The sequence below is a fragment of the Cydia splendana genome, chromosome 27, assembly GCF_910591565.1.
Source record: "Cydia splendana chromosome 27, ilCydSple1.2, whole genome shotgun sequence".
Taxonomy (NCBI): Eukaryota; Metazoa; Arthropoda; class Insecta; order Lepidoptera; family Tortricidae; genus Cydia; species Cydia splendana.
The window spans coordinates 9343747-9368400 of NC_085986.1; the positions used below are offsets into that span (position 1 = coordinate 9343747).

The window sequence follows — 24654 nt, forward strand, 5'->3', positions numbered from 1 at the left end:
ATGTGTATTTTTGTAGGTCAAGTGTTATTTCTAGATTCGGACCAAGCTAATTCTGCACAGACTACAAAAACTGGGAATGTCACCATAAATATCACTCCCTTCGGTGAACTTCGGTCGTGTTTCAATTTATCGCCACTGGTTGTGAAATTCCTACTTTTCGCACTTGTATCGTAATGTACTATTACACGCTACATTTCTGGCGTTATTATTACCTTTTAATAATTGATTTACGACAGCAAGCAATCGTAACATAAACAGATATTTCCGTATTGAAACTAATGGAATTTAACTCAAATCTTCGAGCAACATTGGCTTCCGACACGTCGGAAGGGAGGAGCCCAAGCGATATTTTACCGTACCAATCGTTCTGCCATTTATTGCGGGTGGAAACGTGCACACAGTCGCACTTCTCACTCAATAAATACAAAATCCAATCTGTAATGATGACACAAATACATAGGAAAAGGCACACGTCAAAGAAATCTTGCACACCTCGATCTCTTTATTGTGTACGGATGAGTCACAACACGCACCGCGCTAGTTGTGTGCATGCACAGTTGATCTTGTACCACGCCAAAGGGGAAAAAATGCGAATACTGACTCCCTTCCGTGTTGCTCGAAGCCTCAAATATTCACGAACAGTTCATCAAATTTAAAATAAGAACATATGTATAGGTGCTATTAAGGTTTCTTACACTTAAAAATTATAAAGTGGCTCAGGCATCATCATCAGCCTGTCTCAGTCCACTGTTGCGGCGGTAGCACGGTCGCATTTTGTCGCTTGTCACCATGCCTGTCACGTTCTAACAAGTATCTAAGTGCGAAAGTGACGGGCATAGTGACAGGCGATAAAAATGGAGCCATGCTGCGCCCGCTGGACATAGCCCTGATAGCCCTCTCCCATGCCACGCCATTTAGCTTGATCCTAGTTACAGAGCATCCAGCAGGATCATATTCGACCTGTCCAATTTCGTGGTCCAATGTCCTTGCGTCTCACTCTCTCATTAAAGCAAAATGTGGGACGCAAATACACATTGGACCAAGGAATGGATTAGGTAGAATACCACTCACAACGCGATAACGAACCAAAAAAGAATTTCTGGCACAAAAGATAGCACCTCGATTAGGATCATGGCGTTAAGAATGCGAAATATCATTAGAATTACTATTAGAACTGCACTAGTCTACCAAACGCATCTTCAAACCAGTATTAGTTGACATATTAAATCACATTTACAACCGGGTCTATCGCGAATTTGTTTTGTTACCATATTTACCGACGTTTCGACAAAGGTTTCACTGGTCGTGGTCGCGGCTAACTGAAGTCCCAGTAGAATGTCAAAACAGAGATTTGTGTCTACTGAACTACCCGACGAAAAGTGTATGAAAAAGTTTGAGGTAGACATAACATTATTAGCATTAATATTTATGTAGTTGATCTTTATACAATCTCTGCTTTACCTTAAGGTTGACTGGTAGAGAATGCCTTATGGCATTAAATCCGCCTTTTGTATTGTAAGGTTTTCTTTCGTGAAATCACTACACTTTATAAAACAAAGTCCTCCGCCCCGTCTGTCTGTTTGTGTGTTTGTATGTTTGGGATAAACTCGAAAACGAATGAACGGATTTTCATGCGGTTTTCACCTATCAATAGAGTGATTTGAGGAAGGTTTAAGTGTATAATTCGTTAAGGTTTTGTGTAACCCGTGCAATGATTGAGTGTGTGTAATGATACTAATGATTAAATAAACAAACAACCGCGTAGTTGGTACGGACGGAGCTAAAGAGTAAAGTGGGCGACCGTTTCTCCATACAAACGTAGTCCTCATTTTCCCCCATAGATTTTGGCATTGTGGAATATATTTTTTTCCTTCTTTTGCTTTTTTGGATTTTCAAATTATTATGAGAGTTACGTAAGATTAGATTAGTTTAAAACTTCGTATATAGCCACAAGCCTATAAATACATTTATTATATCCAATATATTTCTTACGAATCTAAAGGTCTCTGTAAACTGGCTACCTCTAGATCTCGATTCGTTAGCCAATAGGAACGTCGGAGGTTACGCACACAAATAAACGACCCGAATAGCGAAATGGCAACGAACCTGTGCTTCTTTTTTTAAACCGTCTTCGTTGGTTGGGGTCTTTACTCTGGACCTTCAAGTCCATAACCCGTGGGATAGCTTGGGGACTAGATTCCATGGGAAACCTGTGCCCAGCCTGTGTCAAAATCATATTATCGCCAAATATTTTTCCATAAAGAACTCATTTATGAAAGGATTGAAATGGCAAATTATTTAGGCTGATTTACATGACCAGTTGCAAACACCTTAAGGCTGTCTTTCCACTGAGGAGGAGATGAGAGGAATCAAGCAAATAATCCAACGGAACCGAGAAGAGATGTAGATTATACCCAATGCTATTGGTGGATCCTCTCATCTCCGCCTCAGTGGAAAGGTAGCCTAAAGTTTAGGACCATCTTATCCTATGAAAACTATCCAAAATAAGTTTCTTGCTTGCATAAATCCAAGATTTGACCCCGGAACCGGGAAATCTAGCCTTGGTCACTTGGGAAGATTTACATGTTTCCTTGGACCTACTTTCGAACATTCTAGAACTTTTGTCTCTGAATCACTAAAAAGGAATTAGACATTAATATTTACGACAGGTGTATCATACGCAAAAAGTGCAAAAAACCATTCAATTATCCACCTTTTCCCCATTGATATAAGTTTAAGAATCAGTTTTTTAACAATAAGTCATACCGTCTCGCGTTGCGTCTCGACCGCTGCTAAAAATATCGCAGTGCGAAATAACTCCTGCTCACTCATTGGCTATGCAAGAAAAAGTTGGGCTCCACTAAATAACGAGCTCTAGATCCTTACAAAATATATGAAATGATGAGATCTCACTGATACTGGTTTTTTAACCTACGACTCTGGTAGCGATTGGAATAGGATTCTAGATACGAAATTAAAACCGGCCGAATGTCCGAGCCACGTGCGATTGAAAAAGTTGACCGCCATCTTGGAAACCGGGTGACAGTTTGTGGAAAAAGTTTTCGTTTTTTGTCTCTGACGTCAAGAAGTCAAGTGTGAATAGTAATTTTAGTTTTCTATTTCAGAAAATTTAATTTTAATAGCTGTTGGAGTAAGTTTGTCGGTATTTAAACAATGACCTTTTATTTATGTATTTAAATCGATTTTTAAACTGTATACATTTTTTAACGAATCTAGGACAGCTGTTAACTGTACGGCTACCACCAGTTTTGACATTGACATAACGCTCACGTTTACGTAACTTTACTTTCTATGCATCTCGCTCGTACTCGCATATGCGAGCAATAGTGCAAGCGATATGTACAGAAAGTAAATTACGTAGACGTGAGCGTTATGTCAATGTAAAAACTGATGGTAGAGGCTCTGTTACAGTGACAGCAGATAGCGCGGGAAAATTTAGTTGGCTGTATGGAACAAATCTGTGGCCTCATTATAAAATAACATTCAAGTAATTCAATTTTTGCAATGACATTAACTGTTCAGCATATTCTGATTTTCACAGTTAACCTTTGTGTGTGATGGTCAAAAATCGTAAGTTCAAACCTCGATTACGCTGTATAGAGCAGAAAGAATCGTTCTAGAAAGAAATCACAATGATGACTGAAATTCGGTCAGGATCCTTATCAATTATCATATACAGACAGGAGGTTAAACATTCAAATCTGTATTTTTAGTACCAATAAATAAGAACCAATCATATAAACATACCTGTACCACGTTCCAACCGAAGATTATCACCGTAACATTAAAAATACATGACCCACTTCACAACTAGGTATGTGCAGTCCGTTCACCCGCGTAAATATTAATCTTAAATACAGTTTTAAACGAATATTCCCCAATAATATCAGAATATTACAAATCACGTATCGCTGGAAAATGTATGACATTTGACAGATGTGAAAGATACGCGTGACAGGACAGATAATATTATAAACCGCGATAGTTTTCTACAAAGAGTATATGAGTAGGGAGTATAATATATAGGACACTTCTATGTACACATTACAACTTTCTTTTGGCAGTGAGAATTAATTCGCATGTCAAGTTTGAAAAAAAAAATGGTTTATGAATACAAAAGAATACAATAAAAATTTGGGGCTTCATTGACCTTGAAACAAAACCCTTGCGTTTTTTTCATACATTACGGCATTTGATCGATCCATCAAATTCGTTGCCTCTACTTAGTCGGCAATGTATCGAAAAAAAGACATGTGATTTGTTGCAATGTCTGTAGAGCCTTTAAAAAAGTGTATTTTCGGTCTTTTCAAAATACTGGCCGATTTCCCTGTAAACTTGAACTTGACTGTTGACGTCAGTCAGTTTTTTATGTCAAATTATCAATTTTGAACGTTTTCCGTGTTTTCTAACTTATTATTGTGATTTTATACCTATTTGAGCTGAATGTAAGTTTCCGAATACCCAATTTCTGTGATAATTATATTTGTTTTCATCCATCGAAGGTCTATTGTACCTAAAACCTTTTACAGAATGTCTTTAATATAGAGTCGCGTGTAACGTTATGATGTGGCTTTTGAAAAACGTTTAGTACACTGGTTCAATGTTCGGGTTTTCTCCCACCGTCCTAGTCCTACTACTTAACTCAAGAGGATTGATCGAAAAACCAAAACGCAACTCATAGGTTTTTGGACCATCTCGCCGGGTTCCTGTAGGGGGCATGCGTCAGCTGTAGGGTCTGTAGGCAGCACAGGTTCCATCTAACTATTAGCGCTAAGCAGACCCCTTTATCAGTCATTATTTTGGAACCACGTGAGCTGCGGACGCAAAGCAGAAGCAGTTCGACACACGTCGCATTATTGATGTATAATTATGACCTCTATAGTTCATTTAAGTCATGTTTTGATGCAATAATCAAGCACTATTCAATATCATAAGTCACGTATTAATAGTTATTTAATATTGTTAAATTAGTACGAGGATATTGATCAGACAATTTCATAAATATTCGTTAAATGTTATTGACAATTCCATTGAATTTTCCTTGACGCGAACAATTACCCCACATGCGTACTTTTACCCAATAGCTTGCGGAATTTTACCCGCACGGTGGGGGAGTGAGTGCCAACCCTTTGCATTTCAATAAAATTTCACCACTGATAACGGGGTCTGGCGCTAAGAATGTGACCCTATAAGGCCGCGGACTGCACGCACGAGCCGCGCCCGCCCAATGTGCAAGCCAGCTTGCATATACAGATGTGCATAATTATTTTCCATCGTATTTTCACGGACGAAGTGTCTTGCTATTTCAGTCAGTCTTGGTACAAAAAGTGTTCCGAGAAAATGCTATGGAAAACAATTGTACTCTACCTCTGTAGCAATAGCAATTCTTTATTACCGTGAAGTAATATTTCCATTCTCGCGCGCGACTTCATATATCTTAGCGCGACTTCAAGTATTTAATTGGAGTCGCACGTGAAAAAGTCATGCTAGCCGGACTGTTTTTACAAGCTTTTATTTAGCCTGTCCCGTTGTCTGTCTGTCTGTCGGTCTGTAATCAAATCTTGCAAGTTAAATTTGATCCACTTCCCGGTTTCCGATTGAGCTGAAATTTTGCATGCATGTATAAATCGGATGACAATGCAATATTATGGTACCATCGAGCTGATCTGATGATGGAGACAGGAGGTGGCCATAGGAACTCTGTGATGAAACAACGCAACCTCATTGTGTTTGGGATTTTTAGTCTCGATGAGTATTAGTTGTCTGTCGAAAGAAAAGTACAGTCAGCGATAAAAGCTTGTACTTACCAAAAATGAAATTTTTGCCAAAAACTTTTGACAGGCACATATATCAAAAATCGACAATTCAATATGCTAGGATGTTTTTTGTCAACATTTTCGAACTAGAAGCGGTTCAAACACCGGGAATGACCGTGATTCTGACAAGTTATCACCCGTCAACTAGATAGCTCGCTTATCTGATAGTATTACACTTTTCACTTTCGATATATCTCGAATTATGTAATAAGTTATGAAAATAAACGTTATTATTATAAGGTGGCTTAGGAGAATCAGTAGAGTAAGTTTTTTTACAATGATCTATTCAGTCTTCTTGCTCTTCCTCGCGCTGTCCCGGCATTTTGCCACGGCTCATGGGAGCCTGGGGTCCGCTTGACAACTAATCCCAAGAATTGACGTAGGCACTAGTTTTTACGAAAGCGACTGCCATCTGACCTTCCAACCCAGAGGGGAAACTAGGCCTTATTGAGATTAGTCCGGTTTTTTCACGATGTTTTCCTTCACCGAAAATTGACTGGTAAATATCAAATTATCAAATGATATTTCGTACATAAGTTCCGAAAAACTCATTGGTACGAGCCGGGGTTTGAACCTGCGACCTCCGGATTGCAAGTCGCACGCTCTTACCGCTAGGCCACCAGCGCTTTGATCACAATGCACAATGATCTATTAGGGTTCCGTACCCAAAGGGTAAAAACGGGACCCTATTACTAAGACTCCGCTGTCCGTCACTGGCAGTCCGTCCGTCCGTCCGTCCGTCCGTCCGTCCGTTTGTCACCAGGCTGTATCTCATGAACCGTGATAGCTAGGCAGTTGAAATTTTCACAGATGATGTATTTCTGTTGCCGCTATAACAACAAATACTAAAAAGTATGGAACCCTCGGTGGGCGAGTCCGACTCGCACTTGTCCGGTTTTTTTCAGTATTGAGACCAAAACTTAACCATTTACCCCCAAAGACTTCTTAAACGGAAGGTTTGACAGCTGAAGTAAATGGCGCTGCTATCGCTACTGATAGTGAAGGGGTGTCCTCCGCATACGACACATAACTGTCGAACGATTCGACTGTATAGTCGCCGGTTGCGAAAATTGGCATTCGTTTTTGGCGAGATGCAATTAGGGATGCGTCATGCTTGCCGAGTCGATATCGATAATATTAGGTCCTTACCTATGAAATTGGCGTTTTTGTTCATAGATATAAGTCTGATCCTAGTTTTTTTTTTTTTACAAAAGTACATACACAATTACAATAAAACTACAGTGCACTCAATAAACAACGATTTTACATACAATTAATTGTTATTTTTTATTGTTAAGTGTTCAGAATTAAGCCTTGAAAATAGGTCTTTTCATGTGCTGTCGGTTCGAGTATTAAAATTACTTATATTTTTCTAATGGTACCAATTTTCAAGAAATGGAGATATTGAAAACATACCTTAAAGGTGTCAAAAATTACTGGAAAAATTTTGTTTGGTTTGAATTAGCCATCAAAAAAATATCCGCAAAATTAATTGTATGGAAATTCGTGTTTCGTTGAAATTCTCCGAACAAAACGCCAATTTCATAGGTAATGACCTAATATGTACGAGTCTATGTTGATTTTCATCTTTATTATCTTGCACATTTGTATGTTCTTTTTTTTTATTTATTTAGTTACAAAAGAGAAGTTACAGTAATTATTGCTTATCTGCCAAAGTTCATAGCATAGCATTTGTCATTCGCTATTCTTTTTGGTCTCATTTATCAATAATTTCGTGTTTTGATTTTGTTACCTATTTACTGCAAAATCTAAGGATTGTAAGTTAGTAGTTCTGTTTATGAATATTTTTGTGTCGTGCAGTGTCCTGTCGCAACGCGTCAAAATTATTCAGGCGTTCTGATAATTACGTGTCTACCGATTCGTCTTAGCCCATACATGGTTGTTTGTACAGCAGATGGTTGCTTCCAACGGCCCAAGGTCACCTTGTTCGGGGCGCAATATAATTTGGTAACCAACCACCAACTATACGGTTGGAAACTCCAAACTCCTAGTGGTCAGAAGCCTCATAGCACGTGTACGCACGTATACATTTTTGAGGGCCTATACGAAAAAAAACATCGTCAGGTTAGAGTTGTAAATTATTTCACTTGTTAGACAGTCAATACGAAGCTTTAACCTTTTGACCGCCGTAGTCTGATATACAAGACAAACAAAATCGGGCTCATTTCGCCGCGGTCTGATAAATAAGACAAAACTTCGTATAACTTCGTGCCCCCCGGCGACACGAGCACGCTCGATGACAAATTCTATGGCGCTCAAAAGGTTAATATTGATTGAATGTATCGATATCGATATTTTACATCAATAAATCATCGCGCTGCGCCGACACCGCAGTGAACGCAGCGCGCGCGCGCGCGACGCGCGATTTTCGATACGAAAGCGAATCAAAGGTTAGGGTCGCGACTTGAACTATTTACCCGTTACTGCCGTTACCGGTAATGTTTCTACGAAATTACCGGTTCAGTAACGGTAAATACAGTCTAGTGATCCAAAAGACTCGAGCCCTGTGAGTTTTTTTTTAGGGCTCGCCTCATCTCTTGACGCCTAAAAGGCTAAAAGCCTATTTTACTAATGAAATAAAAAAGGCTTTTAGCCTTTTAGGCGTCAAGAGATGAGATGAGGCGAGCCCTAAAAAAAGAGCTAACAGGGCTCGAGTCTATTGGATCACTACTACAGTCTGGGAAAACAATTTTGACAGTAGAAAAAGGCGGAAAATTTGAGAAATAGGCGCGATGGGTTGACAGTTGATCTTCCAATTATGAATTTACCCCCTTTTCTACTGATGAATTGGTTTGTCAGATTTTGAATTGTCAAGTGGGAGCGAAACGATGAATCAGTTTTTTTGTTTCGTTACGTGATATTGTGAGTTGTGAGAAATAAATCGTTTTATGTTCCTTTTCTCCTTCCTCTGGATGCTTCTTAAAGAAATTTGGGGTTATGACTATCTAAACTAGATTTGAAGATCCATCTCTACCTGCGAAAAACTATCTTTCATTTTAATTGTTCAAATTTTAACTGTTTAATTGTTTTTCCTAATTGCAAGTTACTTTTATTATGAGTTTCTGTATGTACACTAAAGAGTTTAGGTACTGCTACTACTATTACAAATAGTTTGAAATGTTCGTTCAAAAAGTTCACATTTCAAATACTACTTTTAAAATTAATTGGATTGGATCCCCAAACGATTTCAAATAGATCTTTAAAGTTACATGCCACGTCATAACGACTCACCCTTGACCATTTCGAAAAGTATCACTTACGTTTTATATCGTATACTAAACGAAAGTTACAATAGATGCCTTCGATTTACTTTCATGGTTTATTTCTTTCAGTACATATTTTGGATTGTCAAACAGAATTTTATAAGTAAAGTGATATTTTGACTATTAAAGTGAAGTCACTTTAACATTGTGTTGAAACTGTCAAAAACTAAAGTGAAGTGTCAAGACTGTGAGACTATACATATCAAGACTCAGTGCTCAAATTATAGCAAGTGCAAGTAAAAAATTATATACATCCATTTAGTGCCTTAAAATTAGCTAAGCTGTTCCAAATTCCTGTTAGTGGTTTTGCCCTGATCCGATCCCTATCCAGAAGTATCTAGACTAAAACACAGATACTAAAAACACTTTTTATCTTCCAACAGACTTACCTGTAACAGCCAAATTATTTTGTATCTCAGTTGAATAAAATCTGAATCACTGATACCTGGTACTACCATCCACTCTTCTTCCTTATAATTTTCTAGACTAGACCCTAGAAATTGACATCGAATCCCATATTAGTCCCAATCAATTTCACGAGTTTCTCGTATTTTGTACCAAAATCCTTCAAAACGGCTGACGACTATCTCAAACTCTGTATTGACTGTATTACTTAACTCTCCAGAAACCCTTAAAAACATTCCATCCATCTGTCCATGCCCTTGCAAAACTGTATATTGGTGCGGTGCTTAGACCCAGCGCGTATATTGGTGCGGTGTTTAGACCCAGCGCGTATATTGGTGCGGTGCTTAGACCCAGCGCGTATATTGGTGCGGTGCTTAGACCCAGCGCGTATATTGGTGCGGTGCTTAGACTCAGTCCGTATATTGGTGCGGTGTTAGACCCAGCGCGTATATTGTTGCGGTGTTAAGACCCAACGGCGTCCTGTGAAACTCATAAAGACTTAGAACTACTAAGCTCTGTTTTACAACAAACTTATTCCAAACTTGCCTTTGCTACATCATCTTGAAGCCACTTCAGAAGTTTTAAGAAGAGAAGAGAGTTTCTACATTCTCTGTCGCCCCTTCGATGCTCACATATTACGAGGCGTGTGTGGTGCTACTATGTTTTGTGACCAGCGTTCTGGCGGCTATTGGCAATGAGGTAATTATTTTGAGGCAACACATAAAACGGTATTTTAATGGTTTGTCCTACGGCTGTAGTTACGAGTAGATTATGACAAGGTAGCTATAATGGTCTATGTTTGAGATTTATGCCAGATATGAAGTTCAAGTTTTTATAAATATGAAAACTGAAATGATTTGTATTATAAAAGCTATCATTTGTCCTGTAAATGTCAAAACTACTACTACAACACTTTGTCGTGATATTAACGTCAGAGTTATACTGTAAGGGCCTAGCTAAAATCCAATACGTCCTTATTTCATGAATGCACTTTATTTGAATGAATTTGAAAATAAAACACGTGATGTAGGTTTTCTTTTTATTCATTAAATTTCACAGTAACCAATCATCCAAGGGATGATCAGCACAGCTAAAAAACTAAAACTTAAGTATATAGCTACCGTTTGATAGCACGACAATTGCATTAATTCCGAAAGTTAATATCATAATTATTTTTTTACCGCAAAAGTTGCCTTTATAAACATATTGTCTCGTATTGTCACGATAATGACATTGTCACGGTAATGACACCCACGGTAATGACATGTTTATCGCAAGGTGTGGTTGCCGCCGTTGCTTCGAGACTCTGAATGTGGCTCCGGGGCCGCGGGCCGCGCGCGGGTATGCCGCCTCCTACCAGGTATCGACGAAGCTAGACAAATATGGACACAAGACTAGGGTAAAATTACCCTTTTTTAACCTTTACACTTGCCATTAGATTAGCTTAATACGAGTACGTTGTTTTAGATGTAGATATACTTAAAAGTATAAAATTTGTTGAAAATGGAGTTCAAACAAAACCAGAGTTTCGAAAAGAAGAGATTTTTCCCTTCTTTACTAATATTTTTTATGTTTCATAAAGATAAAAAATATCCAATGAGTTAAGATTTTTAGAAATTTTCAAAAATATTTGATCTGAGAGTGACCCAATCTCCGTGATTAGTCACAGGTTTGAATCCATTTTTAAAATAATGATTAACTCAATAAAAAAAGTCATGATTATCTATTCTTGTTGATTACAAGTATTTTGCATTATTCCTAGTATACCAAAAAGTAGAGTATGGTATGGTATGGTATTTATTGATAATTGTTAAGTATTTAGCTATCAAAAAATGTAAAGTACGCCAAAAACAAAATACTTTTTTTTATTGTCATTTAAATATATAACCTAATCGCACATACGTTACCCAACATAGAGCCCGCGCGGGTTAGCGTGCGCGTCGTGCGTCACAGGCGCCCGGTAATGACCACCACGGTAATGACGCAGTAACACGTCGCTTTTGTGGCATGGTGGTGACACTGAACTTAGACTTGTGTATGAACTGTTTTTGTGAATATTTGAGGTGTTACGTAAAAAAAAATACGTTCGTTTTATTTCCGCTGTATGTATTGCGTTTGTGGGTCATTTTATTTGAAGTTGTACGTGTACAGAAGATATTTTTTTTTATATAGGTATATTCTAAGAATCTCGAACTCTTTCGGTCCGAACTGGAAAAAGTGTCAAAATTATTATATATTTTTTTCGCTTCGCCCTGTCCATTCCGTGACCCGTGACTGTCATAGTCTGAAAAATGGTAACGCAATGGAAAAAATCTTCTTCACATTTTCTCTTATCATCATCGGAAGAGTTCGTTATGCTGATTAAAAATAAAATAAACAATTTTAAATGCAAAAACATGTGTACAGTCACCTGCAATAATATGTTACACAACGAAGGCCGCATTAATATCTGACACGATCTTATTTGTAGAGCCACAGAGCGAGTCACATATTTTTGCGGCCTTCGAAGACTAATATATTATTGCAGGTGACTGTACAGCTTTAAATAAAATGGCTTGAATACGAATTTGCTGGTTTTATAAAAAAAAACATACCTATTAAGGTTTAGATGGGGCATAGAGAAATATAGTAAGAATAGAGTGCTCACTCCATACATCAGTTTTGGTACCAAAAAGACTATTATTTTCGCAGTCGACATCTAGCATCGAGTAGCGGAATTATCAGTACCGCTACTCGATACTAGAATTCTCTAGTGTCGCGACTCACGAAAATTGTATTGAACAATAATTTACGACTAATATTAAAAGCAGAAGTCGTTGAAAATAGAGTTTCGGTTAATCCGGTTATAATATTAGCTGAAAAACGTTGAGAATTAGACTTTTCGGTCGGTGCTACATCTATTGTCAAGTAGCGGTACTGATAATTCCGCTACTCGATGCTAGATGTCGACTACGAAAAGAATAGTCTTTATGGTACTAAAACTGAAGTATGGAGTGAGTACTCTATGTATTTTTTTCTCTATGGATGGGGTAAGAAAAATCATACTGTTTCTCTTGCCTCGGAAAAAATGAACTACTTATGTTTTTCTTGCCCCACATAACTTGTGTATAAACAATATTGTTGAATTGTTATTTATTCATTTGTTCCTGGCATGTGAAACCCCCGTGTGATTCAGATGAGTTTGTGTCGTGTGTAGAGTATTTAGCTTTTTAGTTCAGTTAGGTTTTTGCACGGTGTGAACACATTTTATTTAGTATTTGATTTATTAGATATTTATAGATTAGTGAATTTTGTGTGTTTTCTCAGGTTTGGTCGATTCAATCATATTTTTGACAAGTTCTCAAGAACATTAATGAGCGTTACTTTTATTTTTTGTCATTTTATATATTGTGACCTTTTTTGCCACTTTTGTGTTTATTTCTAGTCAGGATCGCGAGCCCTTTTCATCCTTATAGGAGAAATAAAGTGTCCTTCAATACATTTTTCAAACTTTCCTTTTTGTTACCGCCATACAAAGTGTATGGCTATATACATTAGGATCGACAGAGCTCGTGATTCTGAGTAGTAATAACACAAAAGTGGCAAAAAAGGTCATAATAAATAAAAATGGCAAAAAATAAAAGAAGTTAAACGCTATAAAGGCGCCCAGTGATCAACAGTCCGCCGGACGGTATCGGCCTGTCAGTTGTTCGGAACTGTCAAAATTTTGTTCTAACTGACAGGCCGATACCGTCCGGCGGACTGTTAATCAGTGGGCCCCTTTATATCAAATATTATGTTGTGTACACTCGACGTGAAATATATGTTTAGAGTTAGACCAAGATAAGTCTGCAACGATTTTGATAGCACAAGCAGTGCAATAAGTGTTGTTTTAAACGTCAAACTTCTGTGAAATTATGACGTATAAATAACACTTGCACTGCGTGTGCTATCAAATTCGTTGCAGACTTATCTTGGTCTAATACTAATTGTTTTTTTTGGATTGGTATAGGAATTAGCGGGTGGGAAGAGCGGGGGGAGCGGGCTGCGGCGTAGCACCGAGAGGGAGCGAGACACCATAAGCGAGAGCCGCGAGAAGTCGCAGGTTAGCGGTAAGTGCGATAGAGATAAACTATTATACAGCAATTATGTCGCCCGGCAGGTTGGTAAACGACACCTTCTCGTAACTCATGAGGCCCTGGTACTTGATCCGCGCTAAATTCAATTTTTAGACAGTTTTATTCTCGATTTTGGCCACCGTAGCCTATGAAGACTAACGAGCAACGCTAAGTAGTTTTCGTAGTCTATGGATGTAGATATATTAAGGGTCTCACATGCGCGTTTCTGACTTATGAAGCAATTGTTTCTACTATAAAACCTAAAATATGTAGTTAATTTGAGCTATGGTTTTGTTTCGTCCTCTTGATCGCGGCGAGCTGTGATTGGTCAATTTCATTATATGTAGGTGACTAAACCGTATTGAAATGAATATTATAGTTGAGTTAGGAGCCCATACATTAAAAATACCCAACTGCAGTTTGGTACAAGAAATCTTAATTAAAGAATTACAGTCGACGAGTAGAAATAATATATAATATATGTAGCAAACTGTGCCAATGCGAAACAGTACAAAATTGTATAGATATTAGGTTCCAGCGGGGTTGGCGGGATCTTGCTCAGCACAGGGAGGATTGGAAAGAAAGGAGAGGCCTTTGCCCAGCAGTGGGACACACACATAGGCTAAAAAAAACTAAATTAGGTGTCATTATACATCATTAGGACGTCAGCTTATTATGTCCAAGACTGGTGCCGGAACCCTGTCTTTCTTAAAATCACAATTTAATTATATATTTCAATACCTCATGTTCCAGGTCTAAATGGTCTCCGCAACATCGGCAACACCTGCTTCATGAACAGCGTCATCCAATGCTTGTCCAACACCAAACCCCTGCTGGAATATCTCGACCAGGAGCAGTACACATCGGACATCAACACCACACTCTCCTGCATGAAGGGCGCGCTCATAAAAGGTACCATTACTGGGCTAGATGGATTGTATAGTGTCATCCAATGCTTGTCCAACACCAAGCCCCTGCTGTACCTGGACCAGGAACAGTATACATCGGACATCAACACCACACTCTCCTGCATGAAGGGCGCGCTCATAAAAGGTTACTACATGTACCAAGGGTAGCACTCCTGAACAAAAACAGGATTTTCAGATTACTAGAGTCAGACCAAGCTAAGGTGGCAGCTAAAGTGTTATTTATACGTCATACTTTCATAGAAGTTTGACGTTTAAAATAACACTTGCACCGTTTGGGCCATTAAAATCGCCCTGCTTGCTTGGTCTGATTACCAGATTACGTCATTAACATAGCAAGTCTCATTTCCATCCATTTTTTGGCGCCATTGGTCATAATAACTCAACTTCCGCTCAATAGATGGCGTTAAATATTGGAGGAACGCTACTTCGTATAGACACTATTAGACACTATCTGTTTTCAGAGTCTGAGGCCCGGCAAGGGTGCGAAACTCCTCCCTTTGGGCAAACTCGGCTCCGCTCGGCTCAGCATTGCTCTGAGCAATTATTAGGGTTGACACAACTTGACGTCCCTTTGCGTGCACGACCACACATAAGATAATGACCTGAATTTTGACCACCCTTATTAGAAAGCTGAACCGCTGTCAAACTTCGGTTTTGTAGGAATTTTCCTTTCTGTACGGTAGTACTATTATTTATCCTACTTGATTTAATGAGATTTCTATTCTATTCTGTGGGCCCGGGCCCGTTCGGTTACCTAATCCCAAGAAATTGTGTCTTAAACCGATATAATGAATTCCAGCGTTCGCGTCAATGATCAAAGAGCTGTGGGAGCCCGGCGAGCGTGACGCCGTGGTGAACACCACCTCCTTCAAGTCGCAGGTGCAGCGGTTCGCGCCCAGGTTCATGGGCTACAGCCAGCAGGACGCCCAGGTCAGTGCCTATAGTCCTCTCCCTCTCGCCGCGTCAGTGATCAGAGCTGTGGGAGGCGGGGTCGTGACGCCGTGGTGAACACCACCTCCTTCAAGTCGCAGGTGCAGCGGTTCGCGCCCAGGTTCATGGGCTACAGCCAGCAGGACGCCCAGGTCAGTGCCTATAGTCCTCTCCCTCTCGCCGCGTCAGTGATCAGAGCTGTGGGAGGCGGGGTCGTGACGCCGTGGTGAACACCACCTCCTTCAAGTCGCAGGTGCAGCGGTTCGCGCCCAGGTTCATGGGCTACAGCCAGCAGGACGCCCAGGTCAGTGCCTATAGTCCTCTCCCTCTCGTCGCGTCAGTGATCAGAGCTGTGGGAGGCGGGGTCGTGACGCCGTGGTGAACACCACCTCCTTCAAGTCGCAGGTGCAGCGGTTCGCGCCCAGGTTCATGGGCTACAGCCAGCAGGACGCCCAGGTCAGTGCCTATAGTCCTCTCCCTCTCGTCGCGTCAGTGATCAGAGCTGTGGGAGGCGGGGTCGTGACGCCGTGGTGAACACCACCTCCTTCAAGTCGCAGGTGCAGCGGTTCGCGCCCAGGTTCATGGGCTACAGCCAGCAGGACGCCCAGGTCAGTGCCTATAGTCCTCTCCCTCTCGTCGCGTCAGTGATCAGAGCTGTGGGAGGCGGGGTCGTGACGCCGTGGTGAACACCACCTCCTTCAAGTCGCAGGTGCAGCGGTTCGCGCCCAGGTTCATGGGCTACAGCCAGCAGGACGCCCAGGTCAGTGCCTATAGTCCTCTCCCTCTCGTCGCGTCAGTGATCAGAGCTGTGGGAGGCGGGGTCGTGACGCCGTGGTGAACACCACCTCCTTCAAGTCGCAGGTGCAGCGGTTCGCGCCCAGGTTCATGGGCTACAGCCAGCAGGACGCCCAGGTCAGTGCCTATAGTCCTCTCCCTCTCGTCGCGTCAGTGATCAGAGCTGTGGGAGGCGGGGTCGTGACGCCGTGGTGAACACCACCTCCTTCAAGTCGCAGGTGCAGCGGTTCGCGCCCAGGTTCATGGGCTACAGCCAGCAGGACGCCCAGGTCAGTGCCTATAGTCCTGAGAAAAAGATATAGAAATATTTGTTAGCAAAAAAAAATGGTTCTCTGTAAAGTCGGTTTACGGACGATAATTTTGCGTGATAACGTCATAAGAAAACATTGATGAAAAATTGCACACCTTGGCCGTAACGTTACCATGGAGATCTGTCCACGACGTTACCATGAAGATCTGTCCACAACGTGACACTTTTTCGTGCATGCTACCGACCATCGATTTATAAAGGGGCCCACTGATTAACAGTCCGCCGGACGGTAGCGGCCTGTCAGTTAGAACAAAATTTTTACAGTTCCGAACAACTGACAGGCCGATACCGTGCGGCGGACTGTTAATCAGTGGGCCCCTTAAGACGTTATCACGTCAAAAACACGTCCATGATGCATACACGCCTATCGGCTTGGCCACGACTTTGAGCAACTTGCGACGGCTGCAGCGATAATCGTAGGTTGGAGCGAGACACAGCGATCGGACCTTTCGTTCCCACCTATGGTTGTCTCTGCCACCGTCGCCAGTCGCGTGATGTCGTGGCCGAGACGTATGGGTCCTGAGGGCCTACTGCGGGAAACGAAAATCGGAATTTCGCTATCTGTCTCTCTACCGCGAGAAACAAAAATCGGAATTTCGCTATCTGTCTCTACCACGAGAAACAAAAATCGGAATTTCGCTATCAGTCTCTCTACCACGAGAAACAAAAATCGGAATTTCGCTATCAGTATCTCTACCGCGAGAAACAAAAATCGGAATTTCGCTATCAGTCTCTCTACCGCGAGAAACAAAAACCGGAATTTCGCTATCTGTCTCTCTACCGCGAGAAACAAAAATCGGAATTTCGCTATCAGTCTCTCTACCGCGAGAAACAAAAATCGAAATTTCGCTATCTGTCTCTCTATTGCTCTTCCGTATTCGTATTGACCTCGTCCTGCCCACCACAGTTTAAGCCATTGCAATTTAAACCAAATTATTTAGTGAATAGAGTCGATTTTCCTTTGGTTCACGTTTTAGGTAAAAAAATCAGTCACCTCAACCTATCCAGGCTTTTCAGCCATAAGTTTCATATCTTGCTGAAAATGGAAAATATCCTTTAAAAATCACATTCTTTTAATCACATAATAACAAATTTCATCTAAAGGATGACTCAGGCTACAACGGGCCGGGCCCGGGCCGGGGCGTCCGACATTTTCCGAGTTAGCGGTTTAAGCGTGAAGACAGACAGTTTCTCTCTAATTTCTGATATAGAAGGAATAGGGAATATTACGCGAAACTCTGCGTAGGGGGCGCCACTACCACTATCCATCACAATCTGGGGGTCTACCGCGAAACAAGAAAATCGATTTTTCGTTATCTAACCTCTCTATCACTCTTGCGTATTCGAGCGACAGAGGCAGATAACTAAATTTCGATTTTCGCAGTTCAACAAACCGCCTTGATGCATCAATGTCATATTTTATTGTCTGTGAAAACGTGTCAAAAAACAGTTCAAGGCACAGTATGTATAAGTTACTCTATGGTTTACTAGCTAGCTTAGTGCTGCACTCTGGCAGCAGAACATTGCAGTAATACCCCCTATTAAAATAATGTGTTGATATTTGCAGGAGTTCCTCCGCTACCTGCTGGAAGGTCTACACGAGGACGTGAACCGGGTCACCGTCAAGCCAAAGCCGATCCTCACTGAAATAGACGACAGCCTCAGGTTAGTATAATGATGTGTTGATATTTGCAGGAGTTCCTCCGCTACCTGCTGGAGGGTCTCCAGTGAACCGGCTCACCGTCAAGCCGAAGCCGATCCTCATTGAAATAGACGACAGCCTCAGGTTAGTATAATGATGTGTTGATATTTGCAGGAGTTCCTCCGCTACCTGCTGGAGGGTCTCCAGTGAACCGGCTCACCGTCAAGCCGAAGCCGATCCTCATTGAAATAGACGACAGCCTCAGGTTAGTATAATGATGTGTTGATATTTGCAGGAGTTCCTCCGCTACCTGCTGGAGGGTCTCCAGTGAACCGGCTCACCGTCAAGCCGAAGCCGATCCTCATTGAAATAGACGACAGCCTCAGGTTAGTATAATGATGTGTTGATATTTGCAGGAGTTCCTCCGCTACCTGCTGGAGGGTCTCCAGTGAACCGGGTCACCGTCAAGCCGAAGCCGATCCTCACTGAAATAGACGACAGCCTCAGGTTAGTATAATGATGTGTTGATATTTGCAGGAGTTCCTCCGCTACCTGCTGGAGGGTCTCCAGTGAACCGGGTCACCGTCAAGCCGAAGCCGATCCTCACTGAAATAGACGACAGCCTGGTATCGTCTTGGGTCGTTCCATTCGTTTTTCGTCAAGTTCTTAAATTAGTCCTATTCTACTTTCGTCACTCATTCTACATTTGTCACAATCGTCGGTGGCTTTCAATGTAGAATGAGTGACGAAAGCAGAATAGGACTAATTTAAGAACTTGACGGAAAACGAATGGGACGACCCAAGACGATACCTATAAATTATATGCTATTTTGAGGACATACCATACCATACCATAGATTGTCTGGAAGAAATCGCTCCTTAAGGAAAGGTAAGGTAAAGCTGCTTCGATAAGGGTCGTCGATTATATCACACATTTAGGGGGCGAGAGGGGGTCAAGAAAATGTGACATGTTGTGACAAGGGGGATGGGGGAGTCACAAACTTTGTGACGTCACTTTCACTTCATCAGTAACCGAAAATGTATTTAAATTATTATATTCGCTGTCCAGTTAAATAACAAGTATTTGGAACAACATTCGTTTTTATTCGTTTAATTTTCTTGCCCAATCTACTCAATACTATTTTTTTTATAATATTTTGATAAAATTCGTACCGGACACTAAAGGGCTGGCTTCGGACCGACACCTTGGTCACGACTTGGAGACAACTTCATCACGCTGCACCGACACGAGCCCAGCTCTTAAATTGAAGAAAATATTAACAATACTTAATTCAATTTGCCGATATTGTTGAAAAAAATGTGACGTCACACCAGGGGGGAGGAGTTTGTCAAATGAGACCAAGTCTGACAAGGAGGGAGGGAGGGGTCAAAAAACCTAAATAACCTTGAAATTCGTGTGACGTAATTAATGGATGACCCCATATAGAGTGTGCGGAAAGAGAAGAGTCGTGGAATGTATAGGGCCCCATACATTCCACGCAGTGATTACACGACTCTTCTCTTTCCGAACAGACTCTATCTGATGGTGGTAGTATCAATTTACAAAAAAACCTATTTATGTTGTTAACTAATTTTCTTATATGGTTCCAGCGATTCAGCCAAGGCCCAAGAGGCGTGGCAGCGCTACCTTCGTATGGAAGACAGCCGAGTCGGCGATATATTCGTCGGCCAGCTCAAGTCCACGCTCCGCTGCACGCATTGCAAAGCTGACTCCGTCACTTTCGACCCATTCTGGGACCTTAGGTGAGTAGACCCAGTTATGGACATAATATACAGACATCTTCGTCGGTCAGTTCAAGTCCACGCTCCGCTGCACGCACTGCAAAGCTGACTCCGTCACATTCGACCCATTCTGGGACCTTAGGTGAGTAGACCCAGTTATGGACATAATATACAGACATCTTCGTCGGTCAGTTCAAGTCCACGCTCCGCTGCACGCATTGCAAAACTGACTCCGTCACTTTAGACCCATTCTGGGACCTTAGGTGAGTAGACCCAGTTATGGACGTAATATACAGACATCTTCGTCGGCCAGCTCAAGTCCACGCTCCGCTGCACGCATTGCAAAACTGACTCCGTCACTTTAGACCCATTCTGGGACCTTAGGTGAGTAGACCCAGTTATGGACGTAATATACAGACATCTTCGTCGGTCAGCTCAAGTCCACGCTCCGCTGCACGCATTGCAAAACTGACTCCGTCACTTTAGACCCATTCTGGGACCTTAGGTGAGTAGACCCAGTTATGGACGTAATATACAGACATCTTCGTCGGTCAGCTCAAGTCCACGCTCCGCTGCACGCATTGCAAAACTGACTCCGTCACTTTAGACCCATTCTGGGACCTTAGGTGAGTAGACCCAGTTATGGACGTAATATACAGACATCTTCGTCGGCCAGCTCAAGTCCACGCTCCGCTGCACGCATTGCAAAACTGACTCCGTCACTTTAGACCCATTCTGGGACCTTAGGTGAGTAGACCCAGTTATGGACATAATATACAGACATCTTCGTCGGCCAGCTCAAGTCCACGCTCCGCTGCACGCATTGCAAAACTGACTCCGTCACTTTAGACCCATTCTGGGACCTTAGGTGAGTAGACCCAGTTATGGACGTAATATACAGACATCTTCGTCGGTCAGCTCAAGTCCACGCTCCGCTGCACGCATTGCAAAGCTGACTCCGTCACATTCGACCCATTCTGGGACCTTAGGTGAGTAGACCCAGTTATGGACGTAATATACAGACATCTTCGTCGGTCAGTTCACGCTCCGCTGCACGCACTGCAAGGCTGACTCCGTCACATTCGACCCATTCTGGGACCTTAGGTGAGTAGACCCAGTTATGGACATAATATACAGACATCTTCGTCGGCCAGCTCAAGTCCACGCTCCGCTGCACGCATTGCAAAGCTGACTCGGTCACTTTCGACCCGTTCTGGGACATTAGCTGAGTAGACCCAGTTATGGAGATAATATAAAAAAAATCGCGTGCTGGAAATCGTGTGAATGGGGCACTTAACACTTTTATGAGCAGCCAGAAGGTGTCGCAAAAAGCACGGTTGGCTGTTCATAGAGGGGTGTTGGTGCCTACACTTATGTATGGTAGCGAAAGTTGGGTATGGCAGAAGAGGCATCAGAGCCAAGTGAATGCAGTGGAAATGAGAGCGTTGAGAAGTGTGTGTGGTGTGAGATTGCAAGATAGAATTAGGAACAGAGTGATAAGGGAAAAGTGTGGACTGAATGTAGATGTAGTGACAAAAATTGAGAAAGGTATGTTGAGATGGTTTGGACACGTGGAAAGAATGAGTGAAAGAAGGCTAACAAAGAGAGTGTATAAGGGAGAAGTGGAAGTGGGAGTTGGAAGGGGTAGACCTCGGCGGACTTTCTCTGATTAGATCGGGGAAATCCTAAACCTCACCCTAAACCGGCGAGCGTGTATGAGGAGTGTTATGAAAGTGAAGGAAGCGAAAGAGGTATGTCAAGGTCGTAGCAAGTGGAAATCCGTGGTCTCTGCCTATACCTCCGGGAAATAGGCGTGATTATATGTGTGTGTGTATTTTAATCATCTGTATTAAACGCAAAGTTTAATGATGGTTGTTGTTATTTTTAACAAGCAGAAACGTCTGCGAACGATGCTATTAAGCTTAGAATAAATTTAAAAGTGGAAATATTACGGTCTTGGGTGAGTGAACTCACGGCCTCTGGATCGATACTCTAGCGCTCTGCCATCTGAGCCACCAAGACCTCATCCATAGCCAGCAAATCTTTCCACCGGGGTCCCTTTGTTTGACATTGAAAGTCATAATGTAATGATTGTCAGATTATCATTAGTCATAATTCTGAAACCGTTAACTTTTCAGGATTTTCGCAAGGTTATCCTATAGTTAGGTTAGGTTAGGTTTGTAGTAGTAGTAGTAATCACTTTATTGCACACAACACAGGTTTACATAATATGTATAGTATGTATGTTGTGTGTATGTATGTGTGTAATGATATATAGCTTGCCCTAGTTGCTAAGAGCAGGAAGAAATACAGCATAGCTTGGACCTGGTGATCCGACCCTTTCCCTTCCCTTTTTGGGGGGTAGGCACGGTACGATATCGTGGCTACCGGGCGAAATCAGCTTTGTTTGATCTTAGAAACCATCGTCCCCAGCGGCATCCCCTGAGACAAAAGTGCATACTCACTGCACTCACTTAGCCTACGAATTCAATTTAAAAAAAATTATAAATTTTGAAAGGCTATCTCGGAATCTCCTAGATCTACAGAGACAATTCTAGTCTCGTATTGTAGCAAATTTTGTCTACCTTAAAAACTTCTGGAGAAGATATTATCAAAAACTAGTCCTAGGGTTATAATTGCCCAGATCTAAAAGAAAACCGAACTTTTCGCGGATTTTTCGATTTTTGGCAAAGTTGCGTTCGGCGCTCGAGGTCTCAAACTTGGATTATTCATTGGCCCAACATCATAAACAAGTCTGCAAAAAATCAGAACTACCGGATTTGACGCAAACGCAAAATGTATAAAATTACTGTATTAAGTATAATGGTTGTTGTTGTGTTCCAGTTTGCCGATCCCGTCGCGGACGGGCAACCTCAAGCTGCAGCAGTGTCTGCAACACTTCACCAAGGAGGAGGAGATGGATGGAGACGAGAAACCGGTCAGTGCTATCCATAGACTAGGAATCCTCTAGACCGGCGGTCGGCAACCTGCGGCCCGCGGGCCGCATGCGGCTCGTGAAACTGTCACTTGCGGCCTGCGAGCCTCTCTGGCTATGTAATATTGAGAAACGACAATGTCTGATAAAGTCATAAATATTAACAAAGTGCGGCCCGCGTCAACTTACTCCTCGTTAACTACGCTACTAAAACTACGCAATAAAAGGTTGCCGACCGCTGCTCTAGACGGAGTTTAGAGCAATTATTTCATGAAACCGATGCTGCCAAAAATACGGGGGTGCGGGGGACGAGGTGAGCGAGTCCCGTGCCGTGATTGGTCCGTTCAAAGACACGGACGTCACACAAAGACACTTTCGACTCGAAAATGGAGTAAAACTACCGTATGCGTGGCAGAGGGGGTAGCGCGACTATGCCCAGGGCCAGTCGGCAACCACATGTGACAGACTGATCAACGTCAGCCGGCGCCCCCCGGCACTTTACTATGAAACTTTCCATACATAAAAAATTAGCGAACTCTTTAACGATACGAACAGTTTGGTGCAACTGGCCCTCAGTCTGGAGGATGTCTCGTCTGTGGCGCTGTCAAACTAAACACACCAACCATCATTATTATTTATTACAATATATTTACACAGCATTACAGTTCGCACCAAAGCGCTGGCAAATTTATACATGCAAATAGCAAAAATAGTACATAATTATTGAATTATAATTTAGTCATGCAAATAATATAAATTAAAAATGTCAATGTCAAAATCATGTACGGGCAACACCGCCCTCAAGTCCATAACAATAAAAAAAAAAACAATATGTATCTAATGAATTATCAATAAATCATCTAATATCAGAAATCATAAACTGTCTTGGCAACAAACAGAAGTCTTAATAAGGTTTGTGTTTCTTTATAAAAAATATATTTAAACGAGCAATTCTTGTATATTTATATATTTCGGGGATCTCGGAAACGGCTCTAACGATTTCGATGAAATTTTCTATATGGGAGTTTTCGGGGCGAAAAATCAATCTAGCTGGGTCTTATCTCTGAGAAAACGCCCATTCTTGAGTTTTTATGGTTTCCCAGATATTCAAAAATGACACAATGTATTTTTCACGCCACTGTTCGGAAATGTGGCAATAGATAGTCTAAAACCAAGCTGGAAAGTAGGCAATAGCTGTAGCACCTGAACCACCACTACTACAATGTTTCATTGTTATCATCATCTGTCATTGGTGACGGTTCGCTACAGCAATGCGTATCATTTAAAACATAAAAATCAATAAAAGGTCTTTTTTGGCGCAACTTTTTCTTTCAAAAATAAAATTAGGTTATTTATAGGACCAATTTCTTGTTTAAAAAAAAATGTCAAAACCATTCAGGTCATTCTTTTTAACAATTCTCCATTAAGTTTTACTTTTGTAGCTGTTTGTGGTTTTTTTTAGCAAAAACGCTTCTAAGTTTAGAGTCGGTTTGAAACAAATAACAGAAAAACGCCTCTTAAAGTGATAAAAAAAAAGGAAAAAGGGCGGGATCTGAAAACACTGAATTGGATAGTGTAAATTGTGTTTGACTAAAAAATACAAGAAACACGTATCTACGCTCGCTATAAAAATGAGTTCTTCTAGTGAAGAAAATGATACATATTCTTACGCCGACGCCTACCGAAATTCAAGAGACAGCACAGGCAGTGGCTAGTAATTTGCTTCCAGAGAAATCGCGGGCTAGTA

The 24654-nt window shown here is 41.5% G+C and overlaps 1 protein-coding gene across 1 annotated transcript in view; it reads left to right on the plus strand.

Annotated features, from left to right (window-relative positions):
- LOC134803798 (ubiquitin carboxyl-terminal hydrolase 37-like) overlaps window positions 1-24654 on the plus strand; it is a 59784-nt gene that overhangs the window by 20616 nt on the left and 14514 nt on the right. Inside the window, exons 4-9 of the mRNA XM_063776634.1 lie at window positions 13518-13617; window positions 14377-14535; window positions 15352-15482; window positions 18155-18252; window positions 19841-19993; window positions 22817-22910. Coding sequence (XP_063632704.1) covers window positions 13518-13617; window positions 14377-14535; window positions 15352-15482; window positions 18155-18252; window positions 19841-19993; window positions 22817-22910 — 735 coding nt within the window. The remainder of the gene's footprint in view (window positions 1-13517; window positions 13618-14376; window positions 14536-15351; window positions 15483-18154; window positions 18253-19840; window positions 19994-22816; window positions 22911-24654) is intronic.